This window comes from Microchirus variegatus, assembly GCF_963457635.1.
Source record: "Microchirus variegatus genome assembly, chromosome: 11".
NCBI classification, from domain to species: Eukaryota; Metazoa; Chordata; class Actinopteri; order Pleuronectiformes; family Soleidae; genus Microchirus; species Microchirus variegatus.
Genome location: NC_139812.1, coordinates 2,671,704 through 2,690,892, shown reverse-complemented (window position 1 = coordinate 2,690,892; position 19,189 = coordinate 2,671,704). Strand labels below are relative to the sequence as shown.

General features: G+C 40.5%; 1 protein-coding gene across 1 annotated transcript; it reads left to right on the top strand.

Moving 5' to 3' along the window:
- Nucleotides 1–2,439: 2,439 nt before the first annotated feature.
- On the top strand, nt 2,440–18,982 carry b3gnt2b (UDP-GlcNAc:betaGal beta-1,3-N-acetylglucosaminyltransferase 2b). Its single transcript, XM_083898077.1, has 3 exons — nt 2,440–2,526; nt 15,210–15,334; nt 17,597–18,982. The coding sequence occupies exon 3, from the start codon at nt 17,623–17,625 to the stop codon at nt 18,814–18,816; it is 1,194 nt and encodes a 397-aa protein (XP_083754203.1). The 5' UTR covers nt 2,440–2,526; nt 15,210–15,334; nt 17,597–17,622; the 3' UTR covers nt 18,817–18,982.
- The last annotated feature ends 207 nt before the right edge of the window (nt 18,983–19,189 follow it).

Genomic DNA, 19,189 nt, shown 5'->3' with positions numbered 1-19,189 from the left:
TTTAAAGTCATAAAGGGACTGCGGCGGGGAGTCGTGAAGAAGCTATTTTTAAACACTGTTAAAACAATGTTTTGATAATGAGTAGCAATGCATCCACCGCTCCAGAGGGGGGAGCTGCGCTTCTGAGAGCTGACGTGATAGATTACGTCACTTCCAGATACCTGGCCAATCACAACACAGGTGGGAAGGCTCTACGCTGGCTGGCCAATCACAACACACTCTGTCTTCTCGGGCGAGATTTATGGCTGAAATAGCGCGAAAGACAAGCGCTTCGAAAAGGACAGATTTCAATCGGCTCGTTTACATCAACTAGGAGGATTTTGACCATAAAAACAACTTAATATATGTAAGTAGACCTCCATAACTCACATATATGTGCAACAGGACCACTCTATGTGACCTTTAATGCTCTGTCAGCTTAAAGAATAAAGATTGTGAAATGAATGAATGGTAGACAGGTGTGAAAAGGCATTGTATATGGAACTGACTAGCCATCAGCTAAAGTTGTTTTGCTCTTTGTATTTGGCTATAGGCTATAACCGTATCTTGAAGTAACTGTGTATGCAAATGTACCAAGTCACTCATCAGTGCGGGATGAGTGACTTTTCCTTCAGTTTAATTCACTTGTCCTGCACCTCTCCCAAACAAGAGTTATGGAAACTTACCAGCATTTACAAATGACTTACCAAGCTTTTTTTTTTTCTTGCAGAGCAGGAAAATGCTGTGTTGTCTTTCCAGTTCCTCTTCACTTCACACATGCTTTGGAACGGCATGTTTCTTTCAACATGCATCCAAAGTCAAAAATTAATTTGACTATTTTGTTTTGAAATTATGACATTCTCCATGTGTGTCTTTTTCATTACAGTATGCTTTTAGTGTGACCAGTAAGACATACAGCCTAAAGCTATTTGTTTTCTTCCTGTTGACAATTACTTAACTAAAGTTGTTTGTTTTCTAATGACAATAAAATGTTACTGAATGAAACACAAAAATTCAAAAATGATGTGTTTTCATTATAAAAAATATAGATTGGTACATGGATGGGAAAGGTGGCCTGAGAAGAAGTCAGACCCACTTTTTGGAGGTACATAGTGGCAGTGGTGTACCAGGGCTAAAACTCTTTAACGGGTTTCAACACGATTGTTTGTGCACACAATTTGCATGACGGTAATGGAATGTGTCAACATTTACCCCAAACCCCAACTGCCGCTTCGTGTTGTAACAATATTTGTACAAAGTACAAACACTTTTCCAGCAACTTTTACTTTTACTCCACTACATTTCCTTGAACTATCTTTGATACTTGTTATTACCAAATAAAATTAGAAAAAGAAGAGTTTTTCCAAGGTGTTGTATTTATATAGAGCTTTTCTAGTCTTGATGAGCTGTAGCCACACTACAGTTTTGCCATTCATCCATTCACACGTCTTTCCATTCCCACGAACTGAACCCAAACCCTTTCCTTTCATATTAGACAGGCCCCCTCACTGTCCATTTTTAAAACTCATCTTAAAACACATTTTTATTCTTCTGCGTTCAACTCAGCATGAGACTCTGCTCTTGTTTTAGTGTTTTATTGTTTAAACATTTTTATTGTTTTATAGTTTTATTGTTTTTTATTATTTAAACATTGTTACTGTTTTATAGTTTTATTGTTTTTATTTTGTCTCCTATGTTTTATGTGCCATGTTTTATTTATTGTACTGTTAAGCACTTTGTACCAGCTTTAGCTGCCTAAAGCGCTCTATAAATAAAGTTGAGTTGAGTTGAGTTGAGTTGAGTTGAGTTTCCGTTGAAAGACAACTCGCCCTACCACTGAGCAAGCATGGCTCAATCCTTACTCTGCACGTTTTAATCATTTTACTATATAATATTATATATTATATGTATCATACTTTTACTTATATTATTGTGTACAAGTGACTTCAACTTCAACCAAAGTAATGTTCTGGTAAGATACTTGTACTTTTACTGAAGTAGCCCTTGTAGGCATGTTTTATACAACACTGCTGTTACTCATAAAATCTTCATAATCCCAACTTCCTGACGTGTTTCAACAAATCTGCGTGCACAAACTTTAATTCCGAAAAAGAAAAGTTGTTTATAGCATCATTATTTTGTGTGTGTGTGTGTGTGTGCGCGCGCGAGTGAGCGTGTGCGTGTGCGCGTGTGGTGGAGGTGGAGTTGCTCCGCCTACAACTTCCGCGTCACCACTGGACCAACCCTTTCCACGGTGAGTTTCTGTGCGAGTCTCATTACTTACTGGTGTGTCCTCAGTCGTCAACGCTGGAGAAACGCAGGCGAAAAGACGACGTTTAGCTACCGGAAGTAAGTCGCATGGATTTATTTCGCGTCTCCGTCCACACTGGGACTCTGGGGTAAAGAGTGGGAAAAAAAACTGAAAGTGAGCTTAGCGGGGAGAGCTGCCCGGAGCTCGAAGGACGTTTTTGTGTTCGGTCAACACGTTAGAGGAGCAACAGCGTCCATATCAGGAGCGACCATCGAACCGCTGACTGAAGTAACCTTGTGAGTAGCCTCCATTTCTCCATCGCGTGCCACTTCCCGTCTCAACACAATGGCTTTAAATGAAGAGGAGTGTGTGGTTATACATTTCTTTTTTTTTTCACCCTTTTAGCTTAACAACAGTTTATGGATTAAAAACAGCCCCAAGTTCGGGCTACAACATCTGTCTTTATGTGGACTAATCATATCAGTCATTCATTGAGAAACCATTTCTAAAGAAAAATGGTTAATTAAAAATAATTATTGGGGTTTTGGACTTACCTGTCTGTTTACAAGCGTCTCATTGACACCTGTACTTATAAAAGCAGTCGATTTCTCTACGTATAGCTGCATTAATATTAGTTGGCGTCCTGTTGACGCCATACAAGATACAAAGTCACACACATCAAACACCTGATGTTAATCCACGAGATGAACGTGTTCTCCTGCTGCTCTGTCGAATTCTCCGTCTCTCTGATGTCATGTTTGCTCTACATCACCACGATAAAAGTTTTATCCACACGAGCAACATTTTCCAGAGCTGCAGTTCGGGAGGTGTGTGTGTGTGTGTGCGTGTGAGTGTCAGCTCATGGCTCTGCTATGTTTACTCATTCAAGGATGAGTAGCCTCCATCCCCAGAGTTCGTTAAATCCAGTCTTGCTGGTTACTATGACTACATAATGAAACACTGTTCAAACACACGATAACACGAGGAATGAAATCATAAACTTCACTCAAGGAAACGGCTTTAAGATGTATTAATTTCCTATCAACATCACCACATGTGCTTGTATTGGCACTTTGACTCTGCTTCTTGTATCACACATACCACAGATGGTGTCTTTAATTAAAGTAGTTTAGTGTGTTCATAAGTGTCTCATTGTATCGCAGAGGATCAAAACAGTAACACAAGACCTTGTTTGATGACATCGCAAAGAAACATGGGACAGGGAAGAAGCACAGCAATGGCAATGAGTATAGTCATGACCGATTGGTCACAAATACACAGTCAAATGCGTAAATAAAAGACAGCACACTTAGCCAATTTGTAGTATTGAATATTTCCTTACTGTGATTTCATGTGGTGTTTCCACCTGAAGTTATAGCTGTCATATATGGGGTACTGTGCATTGTAGTTGTGCATTTGCTACGTGCTTTACGGTAGACCTGTAGGTAACCAGAAGTCATGCAGAGAACTGTGAAATGCACAGGAGTGAGTCAGAGAGAGCAGGCTGGAGAGGTGAGAGTGTGTGTGTGTGCTGTACACGTTTGCTTGTTCTGGCACTGATTCAATTGAGTAAAAGTTCTGTAAATCATCCATGGTCATTTCACAATAATAAAGATAGGTGAAGTGAATGGTGTAACTAATATGTGATCCCTATTAAATGTGTTTCCTGGAATATAAATACAAATTTCTATAGAGGATTGGAAATATTTTGGCGTATGTAGGTACAAAATACCATATAAACATTATTAAAAAAAAGAACTGTAGTCTTGTTATTTTCTGGTGCATATATATTTGATAAGAATCAAGCTGCTATAGTAGAGATATTGGGTATTGATTTATTTTTACTTCCCATAAGGTCAAAGTAATAACCATGGCAGCAATTATTAGTCTTCCAATCTGGGTACATCAACAAAGCATTACATGATAGTCAATTCAGCAACAGTTGATGAGCAATAACCTGGTCCACTTTCCTACTAAGATCACCAACATAACCATCAGGCTGTTGACACTTGTTGATTACATCAAATTGGTGAAGTTTTTCAGAAGCCATTCAGGACCATTTCTTTACCACCTCTGTAAGATGTGGAGTGAACAGTGATTATGGTGTATTTACTTTTTTGTTCTTTCGTCAGTGGCTTTTCATTTCTATGGATGTGTGTGACTTTGCGGATTTTTTTTTGTACGCAAATGAATGTAATCCTTTCTTGTGCACCGCACTGCAGAGAAACATAATTATCTTAAGAGCATCCAAGACGTTACTTGCAAAATACATTTGGTTTTTCTGAAATGTTGAAAGAAGCACTCCAAATTTTGGCCGGATGGGTTCACTGACTCAATCTGATTTAAAGATCTGGCCCTTTGCCACTTTTATTTCAAGGATTTTAAGGTCAGTAATTCCAGCACATCCTAAATGGGAGGCTGCTGTTTCCCAGTGGTGCTGCTCGTAATGAGGACATCTCATCAGCTTTGCGTAGCCACACTGAGGCTCATTTAGTCATTTTGACACAGATATCTGCTCTGTCCTGTGTGGAGTAGGGATGTCAGATTCTAGTGTCACAATTACTTAATCCATCGCTGTCCTAAAAAACACAAAACCAAAACATGCTTTTTGCCAGGAGCATTAAAAACTGGTTTTCTCATTAACGCTGTAAAACACTGTATACTAGACGCATTAAAGACCCGAAATGAAAATCTATATTCAACATGTTTAATATTTAACATGGATATGTGCTTAGGGACACACAGAATAGGTAGTTTGAGATCTCTTTTTTTCCATTCAGACCGGTGTAAAAAACATTGGTCTGTTCACAAGACGAGAGTTGCACCGGCTGTGGACCTGGATACATTACGTCACTGTGTTTCATCATAATCTGTCCTTAACTTTTTTTTAAGGACAGACGGGAATTATGCCACATATTTAAAATTAAATACCAACACATTCCAGTTTATGCTTGAAACTACGCTACGAAAATGACTCCACCGTATACATGCGTTTTAACCTACCTGCGTCCGTGGGTTATTCAAAAGGTAAACATGGCTGTATTTTAAAAATCCTGCAGTTGTTCTGGAAAACAAATGGCTTTGACTAGCCTGAGGCGCATTTTACTGCTGCAAGGATACATCTTAGTACAACACGTCTCTTTAATTATCATGTTAATCTTTGAGCATGCAATATTAGACTGTGAATAATGTTGAACAATGATGACTAAATGAAGTGAAACTGGTTTAATCAACAGTATTAATTAATAAAATAAAAATGAATACATAAAAATGGTGTAAATAATCCACTTGCCATTCACATTAAATGCGATGTGATGAAGCAGTATCAGGACTAAAAAGTGGTGTCCAGACACTGACCACACTGGTATTTAGTCTATTCATGTTTAAGTGCACCGTAGAAGGCTTGGAAATCCTTTTGCAAACACTTCTTCAGCTCTTGTATGTGTTTGAACTAAAGCATTTTGATTTTTTTTTGGATGGATGTGTGGAGTGGGGTCAATGTGCTCACTCTCTTCATCTTCCTGAAAAATGAGGTAGGGTTCATTTGTCTGAGTGGAGAATCTCCTCTGTGCCATCCACGTTGTACAGAGTAGAAAGATAGATGATTGATGGATGGAGGGAAGTGTCATTTTTGTTTTGTTAGAGATTATGTTTAGAGATAAGATTCTATCACACATACTGCAAGGCTTTGTTTGCAGGACATTGTTATCATCTTCATATTTGTTCCAAATGTGTGATCTTATCAGATGCTAGTGTAGTACAGTTATTAAATGTAACGGCTTTAGGAAATCATCCATGTTTTTTTGTTTTTTTAATTCTTCTGGTCATATTTTAAATGATTTTACTCTATGTGGTATCTGAAAATTAGAGTCAATATCTGTTTGAGAATGTACAGTTATGTACATGACAAAGTACCTGATTGTTCTGAGGTAGGGCTGGGTTTTTAAATGGGATATGGAATTGGACCATATCGCATATATCGATATAGTTCCTTACGGAGCTTTGATTTCAAAAAAGGTACATTTTATTATTTGAACATCTGAGGGTTTATTCATGAACCAGGTGAAGAAACCTGTGTTTATTCTTTATTCACTTGATTTTCCAACTGTTCACTGAAATAGCCGGGTTCCGTAAAACTACTTGTGACATCTCATGTTTGGCTTTGACTTTGACTGAACATTTCATTTCACAGCTCTCACCTTGTGGAAAAAATATCGGGATATACATCTTACATTGATGATCAGCCTAAATATATTGGGATACACTTTTGTTCCATATCGCCCATCCCTACTCTGAGGTCATACACTGTACGATCTACAGAAGTTTGTCTGAGAAGTAGGTGAGGTCCACATACCTCACCTGGCATGTTCTGGTATTGGAGAAAGCCCTCCAGATCACTGAAGCATATTAAACCGGAACGCTGATGTCTCTGTTCCTCAGTCTTCTCTCTGTTACACTGTGCACTGAATTACTCTCCATTTGTGCTTGACCTTTCTCCAGATATTTCTGTGTCACTGGCTTCTGCTTTTCAATAGCAAACCTGAAAAGGATATTGCTTCAGAGCAGGTTTCAGTTCTGGTCACCACAGCCATCGCTCCACAGGATGTTCTCCTCATAATGTGGAGGTGCTTCAAGATAATCCACAATACATGAAGCAAACTCTTTGGCAGAAAGACCAGCTTCACACTCCTGCCATGGGTAATTGGTCACGTCATGCGATTTCATGTGAAAGAAGTTATGAACACAGTGCTTGGGTTTGTAGGAGAGGGCGGAGGCTTGCAGCTTGGGACAGATCCCATGCAGATCCATGCACACTAAAGGCCACATTATACTTATCCGACTGCGTAATGCGTTATCCGACCGCATAACCATGGAGACCCCTCGAGCCTTCATACTTCTCCCTCGTGGTGACGGATACGCACTGCAATTTCCCGCCCCGATCAGTAGGGGTCGCTACGCAAGATTGTTGTGCTTTTGGCTACAGTGAGCAATGGCGTCCGAGAGAGAAAGACTGTTGTTGTTGAAACAGTGGCCGTTTGTCACTTTTCTGTGTCACGGAACGCAGTTTTAAGATAATTTGAGTCTAAACATGTGGTTTGTGTATTAAGATATGACGTATTTATAGTTTGGCAGCGACTTTATCGTGGTGATCAGCTCCGTCTCTGTGGACGCTTGGTGCGTACTGTGGCCGGCACAGAGCAGCGTTAGCTCGGCCTGTCCTGAGGACCAATCGCAACCCTTGCCCTTTTTTTTAAGTGACGGACATTTAAAAAATATTTTGTGCAGTCGGAGACGACGCAGAGGCTCTCCGACAGGCTCTCCGTCAATGCAGAGGGCTCTGTGTAACCTACGTAGAGCACTTTACGCAGGAGTATAACGGGAGTATAAATTGGGCTTAACAAGGTCTTCTCACCTGCCTCTTATTTGTCCTGCTTCATGGCTTGTGCAGTGTCCTTTTTCAGGCAGTGCTCCTCCCATGTTGCAGCATCATTGTTCCCAGTCTTGAATGCACAACAGGTATCACATTGGTCTTTTGTGGGATGACAAAGAGACAGATTTAATTCATGGAAAACGCAGGTAAAAACTTGCCTTGACAAAGGCCAGGAACCATGTTCCATGGACTTTAGGTAGGTCCAGCAGGAACGTCTTCTGCACCCTCACTCTTTTTCTCACTCTGCCAGTCTGCTCAGGATTCTTCCATCTTCTCCCCAAAGACCACTTCAAAAGACACTACTATTCAATCCCCAATGTTGAAGGGAACATTCTGCTAATGGATGCTGACCTTTTGGACTCCTCTGCGTCCACCACCGCTTCACATCACTAACTTCCACTGAAGACTTGACATTTGACATGTTCCACTCTTTCCAGTCTAATTTCTCCCACAAGTATTTTAAGATCTCCTTTTTTTCTTGTCTACTTCAACTTGTGTTGCGACAACCAAAACTGGTTTATCCTGACATGCCTAGTGTAGAAAGAAAACACCTTGGACCGGTACAGTTTCCAGCCCGACTATGTTTGCTTGGCTGTTTGCCTTAGCTTCTTATTGTGTATGACTGGAAGCAAGCTCACTAAAGAAATGTGCAAAGAAAACAAGCACTTTCTGCTCATTAAAAATACAGAGGAGCATTAAAAGAAGTGCATTTCAAAGTGACAAACCTGGCTACATATCAAACACTTGACGTATATAGCATTTAGTAGTAACAATAGTTTGACAATATTTAGTCAAAATATATTAAATAAAATATAAAATACACATACACTTTTTCTCCGTCGTTGTCCCTGTGTCTCCACTAGTTAAGCTAGAGGAGAAAGTTAATTAAATTCACCTTAATTCAGCCCAGTTACAGTTGACATCAGTGGGAAATCACAGCAGAAATCCTGCAACTGTGTCACCACCACCTATCAGCCAGCCACGGAAGGGGGCGCAATTCCAGATTATGGACAATTATCCCAAACCCCTGTTTGTTTCTCTTTGGCTTCACTAACTCCACTCACGTTCATGTAATTTTCTTGGTGTTTTACCCAGATGTGTCTACATTAAATGATTGATAACAATAGAATTTAGTAATTCAGTGGAGTGATAATGTAACCTATGCTACCAACTGGAATCGGGTAAAAGAAATAATCAGTCAAAACTGCCTGCCTTATGCATTGCTTTCACTAGCTGAGTTTACTGTGTGAACTGCTCTACCGAGCGTGTGTTTACTCCAATCACAGCTGCTGTTGGTCAAGAAATGATTCCACTGCACACTAAATGGTACACCATGATACATGTGCTACATTTTATTTATGACAGCTATTTGAGTCGCAAAAATTCCGCTCCGTTTTCCCCCCTTCAAGTGTTTTTGTGCCGAGCTAGGCTAAACACATCCTAGATCTCCCAGGCACAGAGTGCATTAGTATAAGTACTGTATATTATCAATCTCTTCTGAATATAAACAAGTCAACAAACGCATATTTCTTAATAACAGGGACTATTTTGGACACCAATAGAGTGTTGACCTTATACTGAATAATACATTAATGATTGGGATGTTTGGATGAGAATGTTGCTGTGTGATGATGAGTATGAATTATGTCAACATTACCCCCTCTCTTGTGAAAACAATATGATATGTAAGGCATACAGGACTACATAATGCAACTACAGTCAGAGTTCTCCACAATGTCTTGTTGTGATTATTTATGATCATTAAGTATGACCATATTCACATTAAGATAATCACAAAATTCTGGTCACCCAGTAGTATCTTATCCAGACCATTGTCTCAATCCATTTAGAAGTAACAAAGGTGTAAATGAGATGATCATCAATGTAGAGTTCCATACCATATGTGTGGGATCTCTCCAGGTACTCTGGTTTTCTCCCATAGTGGATACTTTAAATTGACTGTAGTTGAGAATGTGAGAGTGAGTGGTCGTTCGTCTCGTGCGTTTTCCACTGCGATGGACTGGCGACCTCTTCCAAGGTGTACCCCACCTTTTGCCCTACGTCAGCTGGGATTGGCTCCAGCTCCCCCATGTCCCTGTGGAGGATAGGTCCAGCAGGAGGATAAAGCGTTTGACAATAAATTATTTAAAACTTTTATTTTAACCCCATACACAAAGAAAGACAATTTGATAACTGCAGTGTTCTAAAAACCCATGATCAAAATACAATATGTGATTGCCAGAAACAGAAGCAGCTGCTGTTATGTAAGTGCTTTGCTACATTTTTCCAAGATCCATTAAAAACAGCTTACAGGGATATACTGCTGCCTGTACACAGCTAATCCATATTGTTACAGCCATTTTACCGACATCAGTATCTCTTGACTCTGATAAATACATCAGAGGGTTTAATACCTTTAATGGCCAAGAGGAAAAATGAACTGACACCAGTGTTGTCTCTGATGGGCAACAAACAAAGCTTTTATTGTATATGATACCTTGCATGTAGACAGCACTTAGAGAAAATTCTCATGTACATTCAGACAATACAGGTCAGTGTGTGCTTAGTGGCTGTTGCTGCCTGGAATTAAAGTTGCGCATTGTATGATGTGACGCCAGCAGTAGGCTGATGTGTTTAACCATCACACATGAGCAAATAGTTGGTGGTGATGCCAGGCCTGTACTGCAGCCATCTGCGGCACTTTCTTAGTTTCAGTCTTGTCTTTGATGAATGACACGTACACGTGGTCAGTGCAACTAAGGTCAAATGAGCATTCAAGTGTTGAAGCTTTAAAAATAGACTTGTACTTGTCTTGCATTCGTAGCAACTATACTATGTACAATATAGTGGGCCTTTCACGCTTTACAAAAGTCAAAGTTCAAACTATTAATATTTGGATGACGTTAATTCCAGTTTTGCACTCTCTCTACCCTCTGCTGGACCATGTGATATTTACTTGGATGTTTTGATGGGCTGTATATTTTGAATGTGAAAAAGTTTTTAAATTAAATTTAAAAACTTTTTCACTGTATAATGTTCAAAAAGAGATTCAATAACAACAAAACCATGTGACAGCTAAATAGATTTTAGTTGTTGCATCTCATACATCTTAGATGTAGTGGGAGCTTTTATAATTCATCAAAGTTATATATTAACACCAAAGAATCATGTCATTAGTGTGATTCAGTGTTGTGCATTTGCTTTCCAGGAAAGGAAGTGTACTTGGGGATTAGAGTAGCTGGAGGAGGAGGAGGAATTTAATGAGGGGAAATGAGCTAGAGTGGTACATGACCATTAAAACAAGTTATCACTCAGAGCAAACTGGGAGAAGATAATGGCTACATCCAAGCATAACGGAGACGGATCTCTTTGCGTGCTAACTTTTTATCTTTTGTGAGGCCAACAGTTTTTCCTGCCTTTTCTAATGGTGGGACTTGACATGTGGTCATTGGCATGGACTCTGATATTGTTTCCATGGTTCTCCAACCACTTGAGTGACACGTTCCTGAGATTACATTTCAACAGTGTTTGGGAGGGAGTACTAAATCCGGTGTCTGTGTGCACCCTGAGGGTGGGAAGAGTATGACACATGTTTCATCTACAAAATTAATATTGTACTTTATGTACTGGCACTACAAGGACATTGGGATGCGTCTTTATACGTTTGTAATCCACTAATACACAGTTGAAATAAGAAGTTATACAGTTATAATTTATATTTAAAAGAAATAACCAATTAAAATTAATAACCATACCTCTTTCTTTTAAAAGGGTAGCTATGATGCATCTTTGTCTGAAGTTTTTTATTTTTTTATCCATGACAATGAAAGCAGCACACTGTGTGCTATGATCATGGGAGATAATCAAGACGATGTTTGCATTTCTCCTTTCTATAAACTGTTCGGCAGTGATGACACATGGGTTTGAGCAGCAGGATGTGAATTTTGGGGACATGTACGTCACGGTTCCTTTTATGGCATATATGTTCATGCACAGAAATTAGGTTTTATATTTGACAGAAGTTTTGAGAGTTGACTCTCTGTTAGCAGATTGAAACCTGGTGCACTATTGTATGCACTCTTCCTCCCTCTTGTTCTTCCTCCACACCGTCTTCCTGCTGTCACATCCTGAGGATGTGTAACATACTTATTTATCCTTTCATAGTTCATAAGAGGTAATCGGCGATAATACCGGAAATACCAGTTCCCAAAACAGGAATCAATCTGATTTCCTTAACCTGTTACCAAATTACTTCTTCTTTCGCAGTTTTTCTTAACACATTTGAATGCAAGTGTGAGAAAATCCTGAAGGCAAAAATGCTTTGCACCACAGTGGCGTTTGACTGTCGTTTTACCAGCGCACTGTGTTTTGCTCGGAGGATAGGTTGGCAGTAATGCTGCAACACATTGAATGGCACCCAAGGCACATATGGCGGAAGAAGAAGATGCAGAAACACTCAGTCAACTACGTTAATGTATCCTAAGGAATGTTCTTGGATTGAGTTTAGTGAAGACACTTTACCTCCTGTAGTCCGGTAAGGTAGGTTGGTATCTTCGAAAAGATATCACCCTCAGGAGTAGGTTCAAGATGCCAACTGTCAGCCATCTATGATGCTGTAATTGCTCCATTTACTGGATGTCGTAAAGTCTCACCTATTCCTGTAAAGGGCAAAATAAGGAATATCATTTTGCTGTATCTCATTATTTTGCACTGAATCTGAAAACTTTGTCAAACTGTATAAAATATTCTCGCGATTACAGTTTACTGAACATGGTTTTCAGTGTGTCACACTTTGAGTCATGGGTTAGAGTTACGCATGGCATGTGTCTTGCATTAATCAAACATTGACTTGGAGAGGGACAACACTTATCACTACACGTATACACACTCACTTAAAGTTTAGATTACGTTCTCTGTGAGTGATGTGGAGCATGTGGTGTCGGAGTGGAATGTGATGATAATGGGGAATTCCATTCTAAGTATCTGTCTGTGTGTGTGCCTCCAATGGAGTCAAACTTTCAAAATGATGAAACCAAAAATTTAATCAGGATATGATGCTTAATGGTTCTTAGAAGGTTGTATAACAAATCATGACCTTGGAAAAATAAATCATGGCTGTATGTCAAACTGAAACCAAGAATCACCAAACTGTTTGTTCTAATTGAGCACGAAAACAACTATAAGGACCAACTTAAAAAAAAAAAAAAGGAAATCTTCAGTTAAACCTGTGTCTGTTACTATCTCCAGCCTTTTTGAATACTGGTGACGACTGTTGATATTTGGTGGGCAGGCTCCAGTTCAGGAACCACCTTTCTCCCTTGCTGCCCTTGGGCTATTTTTGGTAAGTTTCTTTTCGCACCACGTCGCCATTAGGCCCAGATTCCCTCGTGCCGAAACATCCTCTTATGCATTTCTGACCTTGGTCGAGTTGTGCTCGGGCATGGCTGTTTTAACAACAAATTACTAGACACAAGTGGAACAAGTTGAACCTATTTGCATCGCACAGTTTATACGGACAGCATGTTGAAGGCGCTTTGTGTAATGCTTGAATGGCATGCAAATTGAAATGGAAATGGATGTAACATGTTGCAACGCAAAGCTCTGATGAACCAGAACAGCGAAACCTCTTTAGTGTTCCTGATCAGGGAAATGGATGTCAATTGTGTAGCCAAAGATTTATTCATGGTCCGTCTGTGGGAAATACATACGCTAAGCCTGTGACAATATTCCAAGCAGAAGCAGTTTTAGCTGGAGCACATGGCAAGTGGCTCCTGCACTTGATATTTCTCTCTGAAGACCCACCATTGGTCCAGCCTGTGGAGTTTAAAAAGAGAGAAGCATGTCAAATTTAATAGGGCTGTCTGACCTAAATCCTGATGATTAAACTATGATTGCTTGTAATTTGATTTTGGTTGTGTGACACCAATGTACACGAGAGACAAATAACATTGGCTAAATGTGTTGTACATAAGTGATGAAATAGTATTTATTTTCTGTATTCATGATTTAGTTGACAAAAAGTTATTGGAAAATGCTCTTGGATTCAAGGAGATGGCACTAAATGTCTATTGTTGTTTGATATATTTGCTTGGAATTTTCTTGTTCTCAACTGTCAGTTCCTCTTGTTTTATTGCACACCCCAGTAAAGCCTCACCTGCTGTAGTTCACTGTGACTCACTCTCTCGGCTTTCAGTGTGAGCTGAAAACCCGAACCCTCTCCCAATTCTCCCACTGCTTGTTAATACATGTTGTCAAGAGTAAGAGGCTGCAGAGGCATTTAATGCCACACACATCAATTTCACTCCATTTCCGTTATGTTCCCATTCAAACAAAAGTCGAGTCGAATCGCTGTGTCGTCACTCTGTCGCCGTTCTTCCTCCATACTGATTTGAGAACTGAACTTTGTCCATCGGACCTGGCTCCGCTGGTTGTCACTTGTCTGCTTTGTTGCCTCCTTATCTGCTCTCACATGCGCAAAGCCTGTCGTGTCTACACTGGTGACCTCTTTCACGCTAATGTCTCTGAAAAGGTCTTTTTTGCGGCACACTGTGTGCTAATGTGATAAACTGACTGCAAGATTTCTTGTAAGTTATTTACAAGCTTTATTGTAAATAACTTTTTGACATAAACATTTTTTTTAAAGATCATTATTCAGTTTGAATACAAACTAGTACACTACTAAACAACAGCTTTTTCATAATGATGCACTAATTGTGAGTGCTGGGTTTGCACTTAGATGGCTGTCCATACAATTCACTATTAAACTTCCCTTGACTGAATCTCTTGAGTTAAAATGGCTCTCGGGATTTTAGCCATATGCATTAAAGTAGGACAGGTATCGGCAAACCAAAATGTCTATGCAAACCACTAGTGTGTTAATTTCAATGATAATAACTAAGTATAACTTACTGCTAGGCTTATTGCTTCATTTATATCATCTTATATACCTCCCATATATAGCCTTCTTCTTCACAAACACAGCTGACCGTTAACTACCATCCACTCATCTGTTTTCCTGAGCTGCTTCTTTTCTTTTAATCCCTGCAAACATGGTGGAATTCAGAGTTTGCAGGTCATCTTTGAATCAGAACTGGTCCTGTTTGTTACCATCAAGTCGAGCTATGGTTCTGGCTCCTCTATGATGTTTAACTGGACAGCTGTCCTTGTCCCATTATACAAGTACTAACAGGGAATTTATTTATTTAATGAAGTGTGTCCACCTCAGCTACTTAAGGTGGCAATGTGCTCCCTTTCAGCTTGTGTAGTATTAGGAGGTTTCCAGTTTTCTGGTTGTATGCACAGAGCACCTAGTCCAGTTTGTGTCAGGTGCCAACAGTAGTACATGGATCTCTAAGGACAGATGTTTATAGCAGGTCTGAACGTGGCCTACCTTATCTGCTGAGTTGCATCTGTGGCTCATGTGTTAACTTGGACTCCTCTTTGTTCCCCATTGTTCCAATTTATTAGATTTCCAGAGAAAAAGGAAGTTTTTAGTACAAAGTTCCCCATCGTTGTTGTTGACACACTGGTTGTTTCATCTGTTCCCAGGTTCAAAACTCCTTCACATTTCAAGCTGGCTCCTCTTCCACAGAGGGCAGAGTTAAATATGGGGTAAGAGTGAACAGGAGACGCAAAGACAAGTCAAGTTGAGGGAGGCCCACTCACCTGCACAGGTAAGATTACAGTTTGAACTTGCACCTTCAGATCGACAATGGATCCATCATCAAATATTGCAATATGCCAAAAGAAACCTGCTGCTATTGTTTCTCTCACCCGCCAACCTCAACAAACTGAACATTTTATCAAAGACTGCCTTCAAGATCTAATCATTTTGCTACATGTCTGCTTTCTGTGCTGATTAGTGACTCTGCAAACAACAAAGTCCAAAGATCAGAGATCTGAGATCTACATTTTCATTTATTCTACCAGCCATTAAGCACTAAATGAGTTAAAGTAAGCCAGTCCTCCAGCTGGTGTGGGTAGGAAGAACATTCCCTATGTTGTCTGTCTGCTCTGTCATATATTTTGTGTCCTGTAACAAAGTGCCTTGTGATTGCCCCACAGGCATAATTAAGTTATCTAGTACTACTAAGCTCTAAGATCCACTCTGCACCAGCTATACATTTTAAAGATCCAACCAAGATGTTGTGCAAAATCATGCCCATGATAAATTAAATAAAACCCAATACAACAATGCATTTGCAGCAGTTATACAAACAAGATTGGTTCTGGTCATATTCCAAATGCACTCACTTCTTTCACCTTAGACAATGCTTTGTGGGATTATGCTTAATAACAATTTAATAAACAAATTTAATGCCATGAAGTCTAATGTGAAACCCTGCTGTTTGGCTTGATTGCAGGCTGTTTACAGGTCACTGCTTATGTAAACATGGTAAACCACACCTTTAGCTAAACTAATGACTCATTCAGAACTGGTATTAACATTCATCCAGAGTGATCCAATGTGCACATCACACAAAGTCTAAATCTAAATGTTCCTAGTCCACCCCGAACGCCTCCTCAGACCCAATAACAAAACCGAATTTGGACATACGATGGCCAATGATACGATATGATGGCTTCTAGACTTTGTTAAAAGGACATAGGGTGTCGTCAGAGGTCCGATTATGTTGCTGCCTTTCATCATTCTGTGTCAACTATGCTTGCTTTTAACGGCACAATTCAAGGGAGGGGACAAAACTACAAGGAACTGGACGAAGAACGGACAGTAAAAGTAGGAGAGGGAAAATGGTGTCAACAAAGGACGGAGAACAAACAGGAGTGCAGCAGTTGCTAGGATGCTGAGAAAGCAACATGATACAGAGGCAATGATACAGCCAATGGTTGAGAGGAAATAAAATAATTCATTGTATATCAGATTTAACTTGACAACTTTACTTTGCATACATTTTAATTTACAGTTTACACTTGTACAATGCCTTCCCTTAAATCTATATTGCTTTCTCTCGATGTCTCTCCAGTTTCATATTCATAAAACTTTATTTATCCCTATGGGTAATTCAGGGGGCAAAGAGCAGCCCCATTGAGGGATACAGTAGTTTGTATCTTTATAAACATCTGTCCAAAATCACTCAGCTGGACCCTAACTGCAATAATTGGTTGATTAATCAAGTTGTTAATGGGTGAAGTTCATTATTAACATAATGAAAACTCTCAATGTTGTACGGTTTATGTGGCTGCATCCCCGTCGTGCACAAAAATCAGGTAGATTTAATGAGATGCCCATAGACTGATGGAGGAAAACATTTTTTTTTAATCAATGAAAGGCGAGATGTGGTGAAGAGAATGTTATCAATGAGTATGTGTGAGTGTGCCAAAGCAGAAACCTGAGGTTGACTCAAACCTTCTGAAAGACTGCATTGTCTGTTCAAATCTACTCCTCGGAGGGATTAAGGTTCTCCATTGCTGTGACAGATTTCTGTCAGTTAGATACCAAAGTGGCCATATATGAGTCGTAAAAATGTGAAGGAGAAAAGGCAAAGGGAATCAAACATGTGCAGTTCCATGCTCCTGAGGAGACGGAGCCTTTTTTTTTTATTAGAAACAAACTCTGCCATCTTGTTAGTCTGCCACAGGTAATTCCTGGGGAGTTGGGCTGCAAAAAATAATAATAAAACCGATTAAAGACACTCGAGTTGTCCGCCGTACTTGTTCTGGTCGCCCTTTCCAGAGGGTAGTTTATTGAGCTGTAGGAAGCAGCCGGTAAAAATCTGGACACACATGTTGCACGAGTTAAACTCATTGACGGCTCGCTAATAAGACCAGCTTTAAGTCGCATCACTTCATTCCAAATTCACATGATCACAGAATTTGACAGACAGAAAAAACATCAAAGCTAGTGGTGCCTGAAACTTTTGCACAGTACTGTGTGTGTATATACATTATATGTCTTTTTTTGTGTGTCTGCTCAGGTGGTCACAGGTGCAGGACACTGGTCATGGCGATGCAGCGGAAGAGGATGAAGCTTGTGGCGACAGTGGTGATGGTCAACCTCTTTGTTTTCATCCTCATTTTTCGACACAGCAGTCAAAAGAAAAACGGACGTCATAAGGTGCTGATCCCCGCCAGCCCCTTCTGGAGCAAAATGGCTCCCGTTGCAGCCTACTGGAACCGCCAGCAGCAGATTGTGGACTTTCACAACAATCCAGTCTTGACTTTCAACGACAGCACCTCAGACCTGCCTAAGTGGCTGGCTGACACCCGCGTGTCCTCTAACGTCTGCGAGGCGAATGTCGGTGTTCCCACTCAGGTGAAAGACTACAATTCCCTACCAGACCGCTTCAAGGACTTTCTACTCTACATGCACTGTCGTTCCTATCCAATCGTGTTGGACGAGCCTGATATCTGTAAGGAAACACCGTTCCTACTCTTAGCTATCAAATCACAGGTATCACACTTTGACCGCCGCCAGGCTATCCGTCAGTCATGGGGACAGGCAGGTGTTATAGCCAATCAGACAGTAGTTACGGTCTTTCTTCTAGGCAGCGCCACAACCTGGGATTACCACCCAGATCTGTCCGAGAGTTTGCGCGATGAGAGCGCCCGCCACCGAGACATCATCCAGTGGGATTACCGGGATTCGTTCTTCAACTTGACTGTAAAAGAGGTTCTCTTCCTGGACTGGATCCAGAGTCGCTGCTCTGATGCCCGCTTCATCTTCAAAGGCGACGACGACGTGTTTGTCAACACCTACCACATTATGGATTTCCTCAAGGGCCTCTCGGAGTCCAAAGCAACCGACTTATTTGTCGGTGATGTGATCACTAACGCAGGGCCGCACAGAGACAAGAAGGTCAAGTACTTTATCCCAGAGAGCTTGTACGTCGGGAAGTACCCGCCATATGCAGGAGGTGGAGGGTACCTCATATCTGGTAACCTGGCAGCTCGTCTGCAAGGTGTGTCCCACCGTGTTCCACTCTACCCAATAGACGATGTGTACACAGGTATGTGTCTGAAGAAGCTAGGACTCGGCCCAGAGAAACACAAAGGCTTCAAAACATTTGATATAGAGGAGAAGTACAGGTCCAACCCCTGCGCCTATAAGAGCTTAATTCTTGTGCACTCAAGGAGCCCGCAGCAAATGATCCAGATCTGGTCCTGGCTCAGTAGCTCTGACCTGAACTGCCAGTGACGACTCCACCGCAGCCAGTTTGGCATCGAGTGAACCGTCATTTGTTGGGGGAACATTTAGGGAATGTTCCCAAAATGTCAGTGATGATTTACATAATCTTTCACATGGTTTAAAGGTTGGCAGCTTTAAGTTAAGATATTATTATAAAGGTCACTTGGAGCCTCTGCTTCGTTCAATTGATGCATTATACCTCTAAAAGTGAGGACCAGTTTAGTGTTGGCTCCGTTTCTTAAATTGACCACCATAGTATTTTGACTTGTTGTCAGACATCCATAGGCGAGCTAATCCTGCTTTTCTGTGTCAAACGAGCTTTACCCAAAGTGACCGCGACTTTCTCTGTGCGCACATATTTATATCACAACTATTTATGGCC